General features: G+C 41.5%; 1 protein-coding gene across 2 annotated transcripts in view; it reads left to right on the top strand.

The window, feature by feature from the left end:
• Nucleotides 1-1,689: 1,689 nt before the first annotated feature.
• The window catches only part of LOC121582807 (BDNF/NT-3 growth factors receptor-like), a 30,899-nt gene continuing 12,526 nt past the window's right edge, over nt 1,690-20,062 (top strand). The window contains exons 1-12 of one of the 2 annotated variants that reach the window (XM_041898914.2): nt 1,691-2,442; nt 3,793-3,867; nt 4,003-4,074; nt 5,602-5,670; nt 5,807-5,967; nt 6,232-6,368; nt 8,577-8,709; nt 9,112-9,423; nt 11,451-11,471; nt 15,674-15,682; nt 19,811-19,845; nt 19,954-20,053. In XM_041898914.2, the coding sequence (XP_041754848.1) occupies nt 2,237-2,442; nt 3,793-3,867; nt 4,003-4,074; nt 5,602-5,670; nt 5,807-5,967; nt 6,232-6,368; nt 8,577-8,709; nt 9,112-9,423; nt 11,451-11,471; nt 15,674-15,682; nt 19,811-19,845; nt 19,954-20,053 (1,330 nt within the window). In that variant the 5' untranslated portion in view covers nt 1,691-2,236. Of the gene's footprint in view, nt 2,443-3,792; nt 3,868-4,002; nt 4,075-5,601; nt 5,671-5,806; nt 5,968-6,231; nt 6,369-8,576; nt 8,710-9,111; nt 9,424-11,450; nt 11,472-15,673; nt 15,683-19,810; nt 19,846-19,953; nt 20,054-20,062 lie in introns of both variants that reach the window. The other variant, XM_041898915.2, reaches the window with a different exon arrangement.

Below are 20,062 nucleotides of genomic sequence, written 5' to 3'. Positions count from 1 at the left end.
GCATTCATTTCTAAATGGTAAAACAGATATGTATGAAAATACGCTAAAATAAAAGGTAACATTCTGTTCTGCCACCTCATATAAAACATTTGATCTCAAATCCAAAATGCTGGATTATAGAGCAGAATTAAAAGTTTTAGCTTCACTGTCTGTAAGGTTCTGTATTTATTTTCTTAGTTCACCTTGTGTTCTTGAACGTAGCCCTGTTTCTTTGTGTTCGTGAACGTAGCCCTGTCGTTCATTTTTGTTCATGGATTTCACCTGTGTTAGTTACTCACCTGGTCTCATCAGCTCTTTATTTAGTTCAGTTCTTTCTGTTAGTGCCTTGTGAGGTATTGTTCGTTTTGACTCTACTAAGCCTTTCCCAGCTCGTTTGTGAGAACCAGTTATAGCCTTCAGTCCTAGTTTTTGATTCTCCTGCCTGTTTGCCTACCTGTGTATGACCATTGCCTGCCTGTGACCACGATTCCTGCCTTCTGCGAAGGCGTAATAAACACCTGCCGCGCTCTGCTCGTGAATCTACACCTTTTTCTCCCTGAGTATTCATTACACTGTCCAAATAAGTAGAGGAGTAATTCACAAACGGGTACTATCCTGTTTCTATTTCTATAAATATTCTTCATAAGTTCCATGTGATTAAGCTGAGGCACAGGGGCAGAAAGCTAATTGCACATGGTTGCAATGTTTTGTCCAGTTGATTTTATCTTTAATTGTCCTAAGAACATTACTCTATTAAAGATCACAAATGTTTTAAATGATCTCATTTCAATAGCCATTGTTGTCTGAAATTTCCTTCACTTGCTTATTGTGATATTTATGCAATCACTAAAGGACCTTGTCAAAATTATAACAATTATCCCTCAGAGATACAATTTTCCCACAACATCACAGCACCTGTGTGTGTTTACCACCTGGAATAAAAATAACCGTGTCATGTGCCAGGACTCTTCTTGTCCATGACCTTTGTCTGCAGCAGATTTACTTGTCCTCAAATTGAAAAGTTCCTAGATAAAAAAATGGAACTGAGCATATTACATATATTTTTTTAATAATCTATCCAAGTTAGCTATTACAATAGCACATTTTTCATAAATAGATAAATATGTAATCTCATGGCCCCCCAATAACTGACATATCCACAAATATGTATTTTTAACAACATATGCTAACCATAACCTATCTGTTTGCTTTGACAAATTACGACTATTTCGATAGCAGCTACAGTATTTCTCCGCCGTCTTTTTTCCTCGGATGGAAAACCCATTTGAAGCACATACACAAACATATTTTGTTTAATTATTTTTCTTAGATGCAGCTCGTCTTGTGCGTCAAACTGCACGTCACACTCGTAATGACCATCCATGGAACTGTGGTATTGTTGGAAAAAGCACTATGTAGGCCTATAGACCGAGGTTGTCGGTATGCAGAATAAAATTGGCACATCAAACATTACAAATATAGGTAATGTAATTCCATTTCAACCAAATATTAAACCTCCTATTATAAGATAAGGGTGTAGGTAGGCCGTCATTGTAAATATGAATTTGTTCCTAACTGACTTGCCTAGTTAAATAAAGGTTAAATAAAATAAAATAAATAAATACATGTAGGGCAATAGTTTGTATAGCCTATTCCCACCTATTTTTCAGAATATGTGTGCATGATAAGCATAGCTGTTGAATAGTCCTAACACTGATAAATGTTGATAAACTGTCAGCAATACATTTCTGTATAAACGCAATTCCAGCGATGACTGGCGGAGATGCGCTCTTCCACAGCGGTAATCAATAGACGAATGCAGGTACCCTGCCTCCTCGCATACGCACTCTGTCGCTACATCACCACGCATTCTGACTCCACCGTGCAGTCTCTCTTATTTCCATCTCCATCACTACTGCATATGAAGAAGAATCACCAGGAAAACGGGTTGCTCCCCCAAAACATCTGGAGCGCCACGTTTTACCACGCTCTGCCTCTGAGAAAGAGACGGGTGAGACGGAGGACGGAGCACTTGACACCTTGCTTCACGGCATCGATATGCAGTAGTGTGATACCAATTCTGCGGAGACAGAGGCCATTCCATGGCATCCTAATATTACATTGAGGGGATTGCGCATTCGTGATCAAAGGTAGTCTCATTAGTTGTGCCGAACGGATTAATTTGGCTATAGGAGGGGGGAAATTCATAATATCCAGATTTGATCAATACCTACCGTGAGATATCGTTGGACCTGCGATGGACTCCAACGTAGGGAAATATGGAATGGCTCGCTTGGGAATCTTTATGGTTTTGATGGGGCTGTGGAGGTTTAGCGCTGCTTGCCCTGCATTCTGCACTTGCAGCATCTCAAGGATTGCTTGTATCGATCCTGAACCAGGGATCGAGGATTTCCCTATCCTTACGTTAGATGACATAGAAATGGACATCAACATCACCGATATGTAAGTATCGATTAATTAAAATAAATGGCTACGCCATTGCAGACATGGCAAACCTACAATGAACGGGACAATTGCATAAAGGTTCATGTTTTTAAGCAAACCAATGTCAGACCAATGATCAAACAAATAAATACAAAAACATCTAAGGTGTACCCACGTGTCAGGTGGTAGGGGTACGCGTTGTTGGGAATATTTGGATTAGGCTATCATCCTCTAGAAACCAGGCCCTTCCAGGGATAGTGGTAATGATATTTATGGGGGATTATGGCATGATGGCTGCCGTGGCTCCAACATGCAGACTGGGGGAAGCAAGACAAAAACACAAAGGAAAACAATGTCAGATAAATTAGCCAAATCACGATTATAATGTAGGCTAGCCAACATAACAGACTCAGTACAGACTCGGGTCTATGTCACCCCCACAAAATACCCATCGTAACAATCAATGGACTATATGGACTGTACCTTGGTTACCAATAACTGCCCGAAGTGGTTCTTGTAAATATCAAACACGTTAGCACACAGTCACAGTGGTATCTGTATAAGACACTGGTTTAAAGCCATTTATTAGGTTTAGGCCACAATTGTTGAAGTGCTAGAGATGGACAGGATGAGTTCATTTGATAGACAATAAACAGATAAGGCATGTGTGGAGAAAACAGTGCATTACCACTGCATGTTGTTGGTGATAAGTGTACTTTATCTAGTTTATCAGGCCTATTAGCTATTGCAGCATATTTCAGTACAGTAGGCCTATAACATATATCCATGCTCAGTTAATTCTCGGAGTAATATATAGTGTAGAGTATTGTGCCTGACACCTATATTGCTCCTGGGCAAATACAGTTAGTGAGCAAACTAACACCAACAGCATGCAGGGGCCATAGCCTACATCTAGACAGGGTGGTGTTGTACTTAACTGTGTCCTCCCATACCATCCATAGCTTAATCAAAAGAAAACCTTAATTGATGAGGGTCTACTGGCATATTACCTTGGCATACAAAGCATTTTCATGAATTATTATGAATATTTAACATTAATAATTAATTCTAAACATTAATATTACATGCACCACCATCACTCATCCAGGTGTTGTATACTCTAGTGTAAAGAGATATCAATAATCATCTTAGCTGTTCTAATCAGTAGATATTAGGGGGAGTGTCCAAAGAAACACTAGTTTCTACCACTATCAAATCTATCATGAAGAGAAGCTACAGATTCCCGCAAAACAGTTCAGAAACCTGTGAAACTGCCCAAGATGGACATAATGGCCAAATACTATATTATTTCCATTACATTTTTGTAATAATAATCATTTGTAATTATTTTGTATTGAACTTTTACAGATACATTGCAAATCAAAACAGACTATTTGACATCAATGATAACAGCTTGAAGTACTACTCAAACCTCAGAAATCTGTAAGTATTAGTATTACGCAAGGTTAGGATCCAGACTGTGTTATGGAATATTTATAGAGTATGTTATGGTTGAACTATATTAATATGTAATTGTGACTTTAAAAATAACAAATATTCACTCCCCCCTTCGAACAGAACTGTGACAAATACGAGATTGACTTCTATCTCATCACAGGCCTTTTTCAACAATACAAGACTTCAATATCTGTAAGTACTGTATAGTCTTTGATTGGTCCTCTGTTTGGTGTTTTCCTTCTCATCTTCCTTCTCACAGATGTAGCTAATGTACTTTCAAAGAGCAAATGTAGGGGCCCCAAGCCAATCACAAACATTTAAGCCCAATTCATATTATAGGGAAGTAGATTCTTACAGATGGAGGATCTTCATTTGATCACTCTTTTGTTGCTGAGAATGTTCCTGCACAGCAGGAAATGCAAACTTGTAGTGTATTTGAGTTTTAAAAAGGCTTCTAAAGTTTGTATTTTCCACTTTGAAACTTGATTTGCCCTAATGAAAAATGTAATCAGCCCCTACAAAAATGTTCATTAATTTAATCCACATAATAATTATCATTTCCTGTTGCTGCAGGATTATTTTCCTGCTGTAGCAAACTGGCTCAAATTAAGATTCTACATCTGTACTAACCTTACACTGAAGCCTTGCAGTCAACACTTCTAATGTGGTAATTATTGTCCAAATCTTTATGGATTGGCATGATAATGTCTACTATAGTCAGAGGAGCTGGTTCAAGCACATACAGATCAGCCTCATGGCTGGGTAACGGGACGACACGCTCAGCAAACAGTGAGGAGCATTGTGTTTAATGGCCGGACTCCTCTATCAATTTTGTTGTTGTTGTTAATGCATAGTTAAAAGGTGCTAGGTGCAAAACAAGTAAAGGTGATAGAGTAAATAGAGCGGGCGTTCCGTTCCAACATACTTTTTCATTTTAGTTTAATCACACACATTGCTTTTGGATTGATTACTGTATATACAGGTAACTGCCAAAATAAAGGAAACTTGAGTAAATGAGGGATACAAAGTACATTGAAAGCAGGCGCTTCCACACAGGTATGGTTCCTGAGTTAATTAAGCAATTAAAACATCCCATTATGCTTAGGGTCATGTATAAAAATCTCAGTGACTTTGAAAGAGGGGTCTCAAAGGCGCGTAGGGTGTTTAAATGGTGTGTGTGTATCACCAGATCTCAACCCAATTCAACACGTATGGGAGATTCTGGACTGGCACCTGAGACAGTGTTTTTCACCACCATAAACAAAACTCAAAATTATGGAATTTCTCGTGGAAGAATGGTGTCGCTTCCCTCCAACAGAGTTCCCGACAGTGCTTGACTTGGGCAGGAGCTCACCGGAGCAGAGTACCGGCAACTCAAATGTTCTACTGCTTGAGCTCCTGTTCCTCTTATAGAATATTAACTCAAAAGTATTGTGGTGCTCCTGCACCTAAATGTAAACAGTACCGGCACCCAAAATGAGTACCGGCACCTATTTCAGTCCAAGTCAAGCACTGGTTCCAGACACTTGTAGAATCTATGCCAAGGCGCATAGGAGCTGTTCTGGCTGCTCGTGGTGGCCCAATGCCGTATTAAGATACTTTCTGTTGGTGTTTCCTTTATTTTGGCAGTTACCTGTACATTAATAACATTATTTATGTCAGTCTGACCACAATAGTTGGTTCATTGTAACGTTTATGATTTATTATTTTGACTCATAGGAATCTGAGAGACAATAACTTGTCAACACTCTCTTGGAGGACATTCCTAAACTTAAACATGACATCTTTGTAAGTACCTATCCTTATTTACTATTTTATGTCATGTCATTCTTATTTTAAAGTGCAAACGCCTATGAATATGTGATTGCAAGTATTTGTGTGTGTGTGTGAGTGTGTGTGTTAATGCTCTGTTTCTTTCCTCTAGTCCTCTCCTGTCTGGTAACCCTCTGAAGTGTGTATGTGAGAACATGTGGATCAAACTGAGGCTGCAAGAGGACATTGACAGTACAGAGAGTCAAGAGCTGAAATGCATAGATGACAGAGCAGTGAAGAGGGCCATCTCCAGATTCTCTCCCCCTGATTGTGGTAATGTCAACCCCAGAGAAAGACAGACATACAGACAGGGAACTACACTAAACATGTTGTGACAAAGCAGAGAGAGAGAGAGTGTGTGTGCGTGCGTATGTGTGGAACATTGAGGAGCATACTAGAATGCCAGTGTATTGCTTCGACTTTTCTTTTCAAATAGTCAGTAAACAGCATGATGTAGAAATCAAGTGAAGGTCACTTAGGTGCGACTTGTACAGTAAAACAACATTGTTAAAGGTTCTGTTTACGTTTGACTCACAGAGGCTCCCGCAGCGGAGGTCCGTCCCTCTATCATCACAAAGACAGAGGGAAGTGATGTCAGAGCAGTGTGCAGTGCAACAGGGTCTCCTGCCCCTGATATCTTGTGGAATATCGACAGTCTGTTTACCATCACTAAGGTAAGATTATGATCTTTGTTTTGGTATATTATGACACAACCCTTTGACTATTACTAGGGCTAGGAGTTGTTCCTGATTAGGTCATGTGGGCAGGGAAAAGCTCTTGGCTTTGTATGTAATGCACTTTCCTCAACTGACACCATAACACACAAATATATACAGTGCCTTCGGAAAGTATTCAGACCCCTTGACTTTTTCACATTTTGTTACGTTACAGCCTTATTCTAAAATGGATTTTAAATATATATATCCTCACCAATCTACACACAATACCCCATAATGACAAAATGAAAACAGGTTTTTAGAAATGTTTGCAAATGTATTAAAAATAAAAAACAGAACCTTATTTACATAAGTATTCAGACCCTTTGCTATGAGACATGAAATTGAGCTCAGCTGCATCCTGTTTCCATTGATCATCCTGGAGATGTTTCTACAACTTGATTGCAGTCCACCTGTAGTAAATTCAATTGTTTGGACATGATTTGGAAAGGCACACACCTGTCTATATAAGGTCCAACAGTTGACAGTGCATGTCAGAGCAAAAACCAAGCCATGAGGTCGAAGGAATTGTCCTAGAGCTCCGAAACAGGATTGTGATGAGGCACAGATCTGGGGAAGGGTACCAAAACATTTCTACAGCATTGAAGGTCCCCAAGAACACAGTGGCCTCCATCATTCTTTAAATGGAAGAAGTTTGGAACCACCAAGACTCTTCCTAGAGCTGGCCGCCAGGGCAAACTAAGCAATCGGGGGAGAAGGGCCTTGGTCAGGGAGGTGACCAAGAAATCGATGGTCGATCTGACAGAGCTCTAGAGTTCCTCTGTGGAGATGGGAGAACCTTCCAGAAGGACAACCATCTCTGCAGCACTCCACCAATCAGGCCTTTATGGTAGAATGGCCAGACGGAAGCCACTCCTCAGTAAAAGGCACATGACAGCCCGCTTAGAGTTTGCCAAAAGGCACCTAAAGACTCTCAGACCAAGAGAAACAAGATTCTCTGGTCTGATGAAACCAAGATTGAACTCTTTGGTCTGAATGCCAAGCGTCATGTCTGTAGGAAACCTGGCACCATCCCTACGGTGAAGCATGGTGGTGAAAGCATCATGCTGTGGGGATGTTTTTCAGCGGCAGGGACTGGGAGAGTAGTCTGGATCGAGGGAAAGATGAACGGAGCAAAGAACAGAGAGATCCTTGATGAAAACCTGCTCCAGAGCGCTCAGGACCTCAGACTGGGGCGAAGGTTCACCTTCCAACAGGACAATGACCCTAAGCACACAGCCAAGACAACGCAGGAGTGGCTTCGGACAAGTCTCTGAATGTCCTTGAGTGGCCCAGCCAGAGCCCGGACTTGAACCCGATCGAACATCTCTGGAGAGACTTGAAAATAGTTGTGCAGCAACGCTCCCCATCCAACCTGACATAGCTTGAGAGGATCTGCAGAGAAGAATGGGAGAAACTCCCCAAATACAGGTGTGCCAAGCTTGTAGCGTCATACCCAAGAAGACTCAAGGATATAATCGCTGCCAAAGGTGCTTCAACAAAGTACTGAGTAAAGGGTCTGAATACTTATGTAAATGTCATATTTCAGTTTGTCTAAAAAACAGTTTTTGCTTTGTCATTATGGGGTATTGTGTGTAGATTGATGAGGGAAAAAAACTATAGTATCAATTTTAGAATAAGGCTGTAACGTACAAAATGTCAAGGGGTCTGAATACACTGTATAGATGAGTAGAGTAAAGCCCCCCCGGCCAAACCCTCCCCTAACCTGGACGACGCTGGGTCAATTGTGCGCCGCCCTATGGGACTCCCGATCACGGCCGGTTGTGATACAGCCCGGGATCGAACCCAGGTCTGTAGTGACGCCTCTAGCACTGCAATGCAGTGCCTTAGACCGCTGCGCCACTCAGGAGGCCCCATAGCAATAAATTTAAAAAAAAAATCTTTTTTTTACATGAAACTTTTTTTTATGTTTCAATACGTAAAGAAGAATATATCATTTTATTATTATAATAACAGCACATCACTCCATAGTTTTAGGCGTTTTATAACATACAGCATTAAATATGTTTCACTATGATCACCATGATTTGTTATTAACTGTATTTACTGTGTAATACATGTTACTATTAATAATAATGCTAATGCTAAAGCTAATAATGCTTATGCTCATCATGACAATGCTAATATTGCTAAATGTATTTACAGATCAATGCCTTGGAGCTGGAGAGCAATCTGACACTGTTAGGTCTCTTGCCTTCCGACAACGGCAGAGTGATCACTTGCAATGTTGAGAACGTAGTCGGCCAAACCGAGGCTTACCTCCAACTCAACATCCTCTGTAAGGACATGTTCTGTTGTGTTGAGTGCCTATACCATTTTTTTGTTTATTTTATTCTGGCACTGTGGTTGCAAAATGTAATTTTATCCTGGATCTGTAGCATCCTAGTATTGGTCGTCAACATTCTGAAAGACTACCTCTGGTGGTTCTGTGTCCTTACTGAAATGATACTATCCACTATCGCTCAACATTCTGATTGACTCTACATGTCTCCTGTCACCTTGCCATACTGTACTCCTCATTCTGTTTAGCTCCTGGTTGCCCTCAATGCCCTATCATAATCTCCCTCCTGTCTAGCCCCCTTTCCCCAGTCTCCCACTGCACTCCTCCAGTCCTCCTTCCTCGTGTCTAGCACCCACTCCCAGTACCCTGTGACTATTATTCCTGTTGTCTCTGTGTCAGTTCGCCCCACTATCCTGGAGCTGCTGGAGCCTTTGCGCCTCCACCACTGGTGCATCCCCTTCAGTGTGACCGGAAACCCCAAGCCCGAGCTGCGGTGGTACCACAAGGACCAAGAGCTCCACGAACAGGAGTACATCAAGACCGAGATCCACGAGAGCACAGGGAGCGTTCACCACGGCTGCCTGCAGCTTGTCAACCCGACTCACATCCACAATGGGCAGTATACGCTGGTGGTCAGGAACGAGTACGGGGAGGACCAAAAAGTAATCGACGCCCACTTCCTGCTCCCGCCAGACACAGACTACGATACAGGTCTCACTCCAGTTTCGTTTATAGTTACTGCAATTCTATATAAGATTCTACAGTTGAAGTCAGAAGTTTACATACACCTTAGCCAAATACATTTAAACTCAGTTTTTCACAATTCCTGACATTTAATCCTAGTAAAACATCCCTGTCTTAGGTCAGTTAGGATCACCAATTTATTTTAAGAATGTGAAATGTCAGAATAATATTAGAGAGAATGATTTATTTCAGCTTTTATTTATTTCATCACATTCCCAGTGGGTCAGAAGTTTACATACATTCAATTAGTATTTGGCAGCATTGCCTTTAAATTGTTTAACTTGGGTGAAACGTTTCGAGTAGCCTTCCACAAGCTTCCCACAATAAGTTGGGTGAATTTTGGCCCATTCCTCCTGACAGAGCTGGTGTAACTGAGTCAGGTTTGTAGGCCTCCTTGCTTGCACACGCTTTTTCAGTTCTACCCACACATTTTCTATAGGATTGAGGTCAGGGCTTTGTGATTGCCACTCCAATACCTTGACTTTGTTGTACTTAAGCCATTTTGCCACAACTGGAAGTATGCTTGGGATCATGGTCCATTTGGAAGACCCATTTGCGACCAAGCTTTAACTTCCTCACTGATGTCTTGAGATGTTGCTTCAATATATCCACATAATTATCCTTCCTCATGATGCCATCTATTTTGTGAAGTGCACCAGTCCCTCCTGCAGCAAAGCACCCCCACAGCATGATGCTGCCACCCCCGTGCTTCACGGTTGGGATGGTGTTCTTCGGCTTGCAAGGTACCCCCTTTTTCCTCCAAACATAACGATGGTCATTATGGCCAAACAGTTCTATTTTTGTTTCATCAGACCAGAAGACATTTCTCCAAAAAGTACGATCTTTGTCCCCATGTGCAGTTGCAAACCGTAGTCTGGCTTTTTTATGGCGGTTTTGGAGCAGTGGCTTCTTCCTTGCTGAGCGGCCTTTCAGGTTATGTCGATATATAGGACTCGTTTTACTGTGGATATAGATACTTTTGTACCTGTTTCCTCCAGCATCTTCACAAGGTCCTTTGCTGTTGTTCTGGGATTGATTTGCGCTTTTCGCACCAAAGTACGTTAATCTGTAAGAGACAGAACGCGTCTCCTTCCTGAGCGGTATGACGGCTGTGTGGTCCCATGGTGTCTATACTTGCGTCCTATTGTTTGTACAGATGAACGTGGTACCTTCAGGCGTTTGGAAATTGCTCCCAAGGATGAACCAGACTTGTGGAGGTCTACAAAAAAAAATTTGGAGGTCTTGGATGATTTCTTTTGATTTTCCCATGATGTCAAGCAAAGATGCACTGAGTTTGAAGGTAGGCCTCCAATTGACTCAAATGATGTCAATTAGCCTATCAAAAGCTTCTAAAGCCATGACATCATTTTCTGGAATTTTCCAAGCTGTTTAAAGGCACAGTCAACTTAGTGTATGTAAACTTCTGACCCACTGGAATTGTGATACAATTAATTATAAGTGAAATAATCTGTCTGTAAACAATTGTTGGAAAAATTACTTGTGTCATGCACAAAGTAGATGTCCTAACCGACTTGCCAAAACTATAGTTTGTTAACAAGAAATTTGAGGAGTGGTTGGAAAATGAGTTTTAATGACTCCAACCTAAATGTATGTAAACTTCCGACTTCAACTGTATATAATCTATATATAAGCTGTTTTTAGATCCTACGAAAAAATCTGTGCTATATAGAACCATCTGTCCCCGTAGGACCTGAAAAAAGGTTCCAAATAGAACCCTTTCAAGTAAAATAAAACCCTTTTTGGTTACAAATAGCACGCTTTCATAAGTTATATTTGGAAGAAGAGGTTCTATGTGGAACTAAAAAGTGTTCTATATGACTTGAAAATGGTAACCTTTTTTCAGAGGTCTCGTACGGGAACAAATGGTTCTTCATAGCAGCTTTTTTATGAGAATATACTGTTTTTTGTGAAGCATGGTATGTGTAATGGATGTTTATGAATAACATGTCAATTCTCTTTTTCACTTATTTCAGAACCGCCATATAACTACCCATGTAAGTATTTCTTAAGACATTGCAATTTTGCAAAGAATTACAATTCTAAAACGTGCTGTTACAGAGACAGCAAACAACAGTATGTGTTTTTCTCTTGACATGACATTAAAGTAACTGTCCAGTGTTTCCAGATTTCTATGAAATATGACCTATAATTAATGACAATATGAGTGAAATAGTTTTCCTTCCAATTTTTTTAAATTAAGAATGTTAAAAAGCAGCTTTTCTGTGTTGGAATGGTGTGGGCGTATACCGGTCATAAAAATATTCACGCAAGTAGACTGCTGATTGGCCTCTATGCCATCATCCTCAATGAGGAAATAGCAAGCATTTGACATAGAAGTTTGAGGTGCGGTTTTCTAAGTGTTTTTCCCCACCAAATTTATGCTTTGGCAACATACAGTATGAGTATAGGATGAGTAAACAACATTATTTGGGTATGAGTTAATAGAATATTAACTTTTAAAAGTGAGATTTTCACTAGACAGTTACTTTAATTTTAAATATCCAATGCAGCCATTTTTTTTATCTCAATATCAAATCATTTTGGGTTAACAATGAAGTACCTTACTGTGATTGTTTTCAATTTAAATTGTCAAAAATAAACAAATATAGCTTCTTAGCAAAGAGCAATTTCTCTGTCTGGGAGTCTGGTCTGAGTGGGGAGGGGAAAACTGAAAACTAGCTGTTTTTGGCAGAGAGGTTTGGAACTCTTTCTTATTGGTTTATTAACTCATTTACCACCTGGTGACATCACCCGTGAGGCCAACACTCCATCCCACCAAAACAGGCTAAAATTTCAGCCAGTCTTTTCAAACAGCTCTTACACTAAAAGGTCTTTATCATAATTCTCACAATTGTACAGTATTATTCCAACATAGTGTGGATATACAGTACCAGTCAAAAGTTTGGACACACCTACTCATTCCAGGTGTTTTCTTTATTTGTACTATTTTCTACATTGTAGAATAATACTGAAGACATCAAAACAATGTAGTTGGTTACACATGTAGTAACCAAAAAAGTGTTAAACAAATCAACATTTATTTTATATTTGAGATTCTTCAAAGTAGCCACCCTTTGCCTTGATAACAGCTTTGCACACTCTTGATATTCTCTCAACCAGCTTCATAAGGTAGTCATCTGGAATGCATTTCAATTAACAGGTGTGCCTTCTTAAAAGTTAATTTGTGGAATGTCTTTCCTTCTTAATGCGAGCCAATCAGTTGTGTTGTGACATGGTAGGGGTGGTATACAGAAGATAGCGCTATTTGGTAAAAGACCAAGGCAAGAACAGCTCAAATAAGCAAAGAGAAACGACAGTCCATCATTACTTTAAGACATGAAAGTCAGTCAATTCGGAAAATGCCAAGAACTTTGAAAGTTTCTTCAAGTGCAGTCACAAAAACCATCAAGCGCTATGATGAAACTGGCTCTCATGAGGACCGCCACAGGAAAGGAAGACCCAGAGTTACCTCTGCTGCAGAGGATAAGTTAATTAGTGTTAACTGCACCTCAGATTGCAGCCCAAATGAATCCTTCACAGAGTTCAAGTAACAGACACATCTCAACATCAACTGTGAATCAGGCCTTAATGGTCGAATTGCTGCAAAGAAACCACTACTAAAGGACACCAATAATAAGAAGAGACTTGCTTGGGCCAAGAAACACGAGCAATGGACATTAGACTGGTGGAAATCTGGTGGAGTCCAAATTTGAGATTTTTGGTTCCAACCACAGTGTCTTTGTGAGACGCAGAGTAGGTGAACGGATGATCTCCGCATGTGTGGTTCCCACCGTGAAGCATGGAGGAGGAGGTGTGACGGTGTGGGGGTGCTTTGCTGGTGACATTGTCAGTGATTTATTTAGAATTCAAGGCACACTTAACCAGCATGGCTTCCACAGCATTCTGCAGCGATACGCCATCCCATCTGGTTTGCGCTTAGTGGGACTATCATTTGTTTTTCAACAGGACAATGACCCAACAAACCTCCAGGCTGCGTAAGGGCTATTTCACCAAGAAGGAGAGTGATGGAGTGCTGCACCAGATCACCTGGCCTCCGCAATCACCCGACCTCAACCCAATTGAGATGGTTTGGGATGAGTTGGACCGCAGAGTGAAGGAAAAGCAGCCAACAAGTGCTCAGCATATGTGGGAACTCCTTCAAGACTGTTGGAAAAGCATTCCAGGTGAAGCTGGTTGAGAGAATGCCAAGAGTGTGCAAAGCTGTCATCAAGGCAAAGGGTGGCTACTTTGAAGAATCTCAAATTAAAAATATATTTGGATTTGTTTAACACTTTTTTGGTTACTACATGATTCCATATGTGTTATTTCATAGTTTTGATGTCTTCACTATTATTCTAGAATGTAGAAAATATTAAAAATAAAGAAAAACCCTTGAATGAGTAGTTGTATCCAAACTTTTGACTGGTACCGTATATATACAGTGCATTCGGAAAGTATTCAGACCCCTTCACTTTCTCCACATTTTGTTACGTTACAGCCTTATTCCAAAATGGATTAAATAAATAAAATGTCCTCATCAATCTACACACAATACCCCATAATGACAAAGCGAAAACAGTTTTTTTTTTTTTTTTTTATGTAAAAGAAAAAGAAAGAAATACCTTATTTACATAAATATTCAGACCCTTTGCTATGAGACTTGAAATTGAGCTCAGGTGCATCCTGTTTCCATTGATCATCCTTGAGATGTTTCTACAACTTGATTGGTGTCCACCTGTGGTTAATCCAATTGATTGGACATGATTTGGAATGGCACACACCTGTCTATATAAGGTCCCACAGTTAACAGTGCATGTCAGAGCAAAAACCAAGCCATGAGGTCAAATGAATTGTCCGTAGAGCTCCGAGACAGGATTCTGTCAAGGCACAGATTTGGGGAAGGGTACCAAAACATTTCTGCAGCATTGTAGGTCCCCAAGAACACAGTGGCCTCCATCCTTCTTAAATGGAAGAAGTTTGGAACAACCAAGACTCTTCCTAGAGCTGGCCGCCGGCCAAACTGAGCAATCTGGGGACAATGGCCTTGGTCAGGGAGGTGACCAAGAACCCGATGGTCACTCTGACAAAGCTCCAGAGTTCCTCTGTGGAGATCGGAGAACCTTCCAGAAGGACAACCATCTCTGCAGCACTCCACCAATCAGGCCTTTATGGTAGAGTGGCCAGACGGAAGCCTCTCCTCAGTAAAAGGGACTTAACAGCCCGCTTGGAGTTTGCCAAAAGGCACCTAAAGGACTCAGACCATGAGAAACAAAATTCTCTGGTCTGATGAAACCATGATTGAACTCTTTTGCCTGAATGCCAAGCGTCACATCTGGAGGAAACCTGGCACCATCCCTACGGTGAAGCATGGTGGTGGCAGCATCATGCTGTGGGGATGATTTTCAGTGGCAGGGACTGGGAGACTAGTCAGGATCGAGGGAAAGATAAACGGAGCAAAGTACAGAGAGATCCTTGATGAAAACCTGCTCCAGAGCACTCAGGACCTCAGACTGGGGCGAAGGTTCACCTTCCAACAGGACAACGACCCTAAGCACACAGCCAAGACAACGCAGGAGTGGCTTCGGGACAAGATTGTTAATGTCCTTGAGTAGCCCAGCCAGACCTTAGGACTTGAACCCGATCAAACATCTCTGGAGAGACCTGAAAATTGCTTTGCATCGACGCTCCCCATCCAACCTGACAGAGCTTGAGAGGATCTGTAGAGAAGAATGGGAGAAACTCCCCAAATACAGGTGTGCCAAGCTTGTAGCGTCATACCCAAGAAGACTCGAGGCTGTAATCGCTGCCAAAGGTTCTTCAATGAAGGGTCTGAATACTTATGTAAGTGTAATATTTCAGTTTGTTATTTTTAATACATTTGCAAAAATGTCTAAAAACCTGTTTTTGCTTTGTCATTATGGGGTCATGTGTGTAGATTGATGAGGAAAAAAAAGAATTTAATCCATTTTAGAATAAGGCTGTAACGTAACAAAATGTGAAAAAAGTGAAGGGGTCTGAATACTTTCCGAATGCACTGTATATATAAAATACAGGAAAATGTTGTTGTTGACTGCACTGGGCCCTAAAGACTTAAGGGATAATGACAGATTGATGATCCTGCCTTGTTATATTTTCCATGTCCTCTGTCCACTGCTCTTCCTGTGCTGTGGGATGTCATCACCCTGTTGCATCTCAGACACCACTGGTATGTGCTTGAACTATGAAATCCTGAGGGAACATATTGGATTTGGGGCAAAATCCAGGGTGGCCCAAAAGCTAGTAGGGGATAGACAAGCATAATCCATGGAGAAACCTTTGACTGGACAAAATGCCAGTTTTTCTGACTCTTTGCCCTGTCTATTAAGTAACATACAGTGCCTTCAGAAAGTATTCATAGCCCTTTACTTATTCCACATTTTGTTGTGTTACAGCCTGAATTCAAAATGGATACCAAAGTGAAAACATGTTTTTAGAAATGTTTACTAATTTATTGAAAATGAAATACAGAAAGATCTCATTTACATACTGCAAGTATTCACACCCCTGAGTCTATACTTTGTAGAAGCACCTTTGGCAGTGATTACAGCTGTGAGTCTTTCTGGGGATTGTGCAACATTTGCCCACTATTCTTTTCAGAATTCTTCAAGCTATGTCAAATTGGTTGTTGATAATTTCTAGACAACAATTTTCAGGTCTTGCCATATATCAAATCAAATCAAATCAAATCAAATTTTATTGGTCACATGCGCCGAATACAACAGGTGCAGACATTACAGTGAAATGCTTACTTACAGCCCTTAACCAACAGTGCATTTATTTTAAACAAAAAAGTAAGAATAAAACAACAACAAAAAAGTGTTGAGAAAAAAAGAGCAGAAGTAAAATAAAGTGACAGTAGGGAGGCTATATATACAGTAAAATAAAGTGACAGTAGGGAGGCTATATATACAGGGGGGTACCGTTGCATAGTCAATGTGCGGGGGCACCGGCTAGTTGAGGTAGTTGAGGTAATATGTACATGTGGGTAGAGTTAAAGTGACTATGCATAAATACTTAACAGAGTAGCAGCAGCGTAAAAAGGATGGGGTGGGGGGGCAGTGCAAATAGTCCGGGTAGCCATGATTAGCTGTTCAGGAGTCTTATGGCTTGGGGGTAGAAGCTGTTGAGAAGTCTTTTGGACCTAGACTTGGCACTCCGGTACCGCTTGCCGTGCGGTAGCAGAGAGAACAGTCTATGACTAGGGTGGCTGGAGTCTTTGACAATTTTGAGGGCCTTCCTCTGACACCGCCTGGTATAGAGGTCCTGGATGGCAGGGAGCTTTGCCCCAGTGATGTACTGGGCCGTACGCACTACCCTCTGTAGTGCCTTGCGGTCAGAGGCCAAGCAGTTGCCATACCAGGCGGTGATGCAACCAGTCAGGATGCTCTCGATGGTGCAGCTGTAGAATTTTTTGAGGATCTGAGGACCCATGCCAAATCTTTTTAGTCTCCTGAGGGGGAATAGGCTTTGTCGTGCCCTCTTCACGACTGTCTTGGTGTGTTTGGACCATGATAGTTCGTTGGTGATGTGGACACCAAGGAACTTGAAGCTCTCAACCTGTTCCACTACAGCCCCGTCGATGAGAATGGGGGCGTGCTCAGTCCTCTTTTTTTTTCCTGTAGTCCACAATCATCTCCTTTGTCTTGGTCACGTTGAGGGAGAGGTTGTTGTCCTGGCACCACACGGCCAGATCTCTGACCTCCTCCCTATAGGCTGTCTCATCGTTGTCGGTGATCAGGCCTACCACTGTTGTGTCAGTCGGCAAACTTAATGATGGTGTTGGAGTCGTGCCTGGCCATGCAGTCATGGGTGAACAGAGAGTACAGGAGGGGACTGAGCACGCACCCCCTGAGGGGCCCCCGTGTTGAGGATCAGTGTGGCAGATGTGTTGTTACCTACCCTTACCACCTGGGGGCGGCCCGTCAGGAAGTCCAGGATCCAGTTGCAGAGGGAGGTGTTTAGTCCCAGGATCCTTAGCTTAGTGATGAGCTTAGAGGGCACTATGGTGTTGAATGCTGAGCTGTAGTCAATGAATAGCATTCTCACGTAGGTGTTCCTCTTGTCCAGGTGGGAAAGGGCAGTGTGGAGTGCGATAGAGATTGCATCATCTGTGGATCTGTTGGGGCGGTATCCAAATTGGAGTGGGTCTAGGGTTTCTGGGATTATGCTGTTGATGTGAGCCATGACCAGTCTTTCAAAGCACTTCATGGCTACAGACGTCAGTGCTACGGGTCGGTAGTCATTTAGGCAGGTTATCTTAGAGTTCTTGGGCACGGGGACTATGGTGGTCTGCTTGAAACATGTTGGTATTACAGACTCAGTCAGGGACATGTTGAAAATGTCAGTGAAGACACTTGCCAGTTGGTCAGCACATGCTCGGAGTACACGTCCTGGTAATCCGTCTGGCCCTGCGGCCTTGTGAATGTTGACCTGCTTAAAAGTCTTACTCACATCGGCTACGGAGAGCGTGATCACATAGTCGTCCGGAACAGCTGGTGCTCTCATGCATGCTTCAGTGTTGCTTGCCTCGAAGCGAGCATAGAAGTGGTTTAGCTCGTCTGGTAGGCTTGTGTCACTGGGCAGCTCGCGGCTGTGCTTCCCTTTGTAGTCTGTAATAGTTTTCAAGCCCTGCCACATCCGACGAGCGTCAGAGCCAGTGTAGTATGATTCAATCTTAGACCTGTATTGACTCTTTGCCTGTTTGATGGTTCGTCGGAGGTCATAGCGGGATTTCTTATAAGCGTCCGGGTTAGAGTCCCGTTCCTTGAAAGCGGCAGCTCTACCCTTTAGCTCAGTGCGGATGTTTCCTGTAATCCATGGCTTCTGGTTGGGGTATGTACGTACGGTCACTGTGGGGACGACATCATCGATGCACTTATTGATGAAGCCAGTGACTGATGTGGTGTACTCCTCAATGCTGTCTGAAGAATCCCGGAACATGTTCCAGTCTGTGCTAGCAAAACAGTCCTGTAGCTTAGCATCTGCGTCATATCTTGAAGTAATTTGCGTCAAAACTGTAACTCGGCCACTCTGGAACATTCACTGTCTTCTTAGTAAGCAACTCCAGTGTAGATTTGGCCTTGTGTTTTAGGTTATTGTCCTGCTGAAAGGTGAATTAATCTCCCAGTGTCTGGTGGAAAGCAGACTGAACCAGGTTTTCCTCTAGGATTTTGCCTGTGCTTAGATCCATTCCTTTTATTTTGTATCCTGAAAAACTTCCCAGCCCTCAAGCATACCCATAACATGATGCAGCCACCACTATGTTTGAAAATATGGAGACTGGTACTCAAGAATGTGTTGTATTGGATTTGCCCCAAACATAACACTTTTTATTTAGGACAAAAGTTAATTGCTTGACCAAATGTTTTGCAGATTTACTTTAGTTCCTTGTTGCAAACAGGATGCATGTTTTGGAATATTTTTCATTCTGTACAGGCTTCCTTCTTTTCACTCTGTCAGTTAGGTTAGTATTGTGGAGTAACTCCAATGTTGTTGATCTATCCTCAGTTTTCTCCTATCACAGCCATTAAACTCTGTAACTGTTTTAAAGTCACCATTTGCCTCATGGTGAAATCCCAGGGTGGTTTCTTTCCTCTCTGGCAACTGAGTTAGGAAGGATGCCTGTATCTTTGTAGTGACTGCGTGTATTGATACACCATCCAAAGTGTAATTAATCACTTCACCATGCTCAAAGGGATATTCAATGTCTGTTTTTAAAAAATCCATCTACCATTAGTTGCCCTTCTTTGCGAGGCATTGGAAAACCTCCCTGGTCTTTGTGGTTGAATCTGTGTTTGAAATTCACTGCTCGACTGAGGGACCTTACAGATAATTGTATGTGTGGGGTAAAGAGATGAGAGTCATAAAAAAACAAGCACATTTTTACTCCTGAACTTATTTAGGCTTGCCATAACAAAGGTGTTGAATACTTATTGACTCAAGACATTTCAGCTTTTAATTTTTAATTAATTTGTAAAACTTTTGAAAAACATAATTCCACTTTGACATTATGGGGTATTGTGTGTAGGGCAAAAACATCTAAATGTAATCCATTTTATATTCAGGCTGTAAAATATGGAAAAAGTCAAGGGGTGTGAATACTTTCTGAATGCACTGTAGCTAACACACCTACTGTCTGGTTATTTTCAGCGTTTGAGAAAAATCTAAAGTCATTTTAACGTGAGAGAAGAAATCAGAAGAAATTATAGTTCGATTATGTACTTCAATGTTTGTATGTTTAATGCTGTTTTCATTCTGTATTAAATATGACCTGTGCTTGGTATTTTTGTCTCAGACTTACCACTACCCCCAATAGAGGACAGTGTTGCAGTAAGTTAACATACACGTCATAATTTGTCATGTGTGGTTATTTATATACTATAATGTTGTGCACTGTTATTGGCAAGTATTTTACGTTGTTGAATGGTGTTTTCCCAGGTGTACATAGTGGTGGGGATCGCTGGTGTGGCATTAATTGGATGTGTTCTGATGGTGATCATTCTGAAATACGGAAGAAACTCAAAGTTTGGGATGAAGGGTAAAGCTT

The sequence above is a fragment of the Coregonus clupeaformis genome, chromosome 15, assembly GCF_020615455.1.
Source record: "Coregonus clupeaformis isolate EN_2021a chromosome 15, ASM2061545v1, whole genome shotgun sequence".
Taxonomy (NCBI): domain Eukaryota; kingdom Metazoa; phylum Chordata; class Actinopteri; order Salmoniformes; family Salmonidae; genus Coregonus; species Coregonus clupeaformis.
Note: the sequence above shows the minus strand (reverse complement) of the source record. Positions and strands in the feature narration are given on the sequence as shown.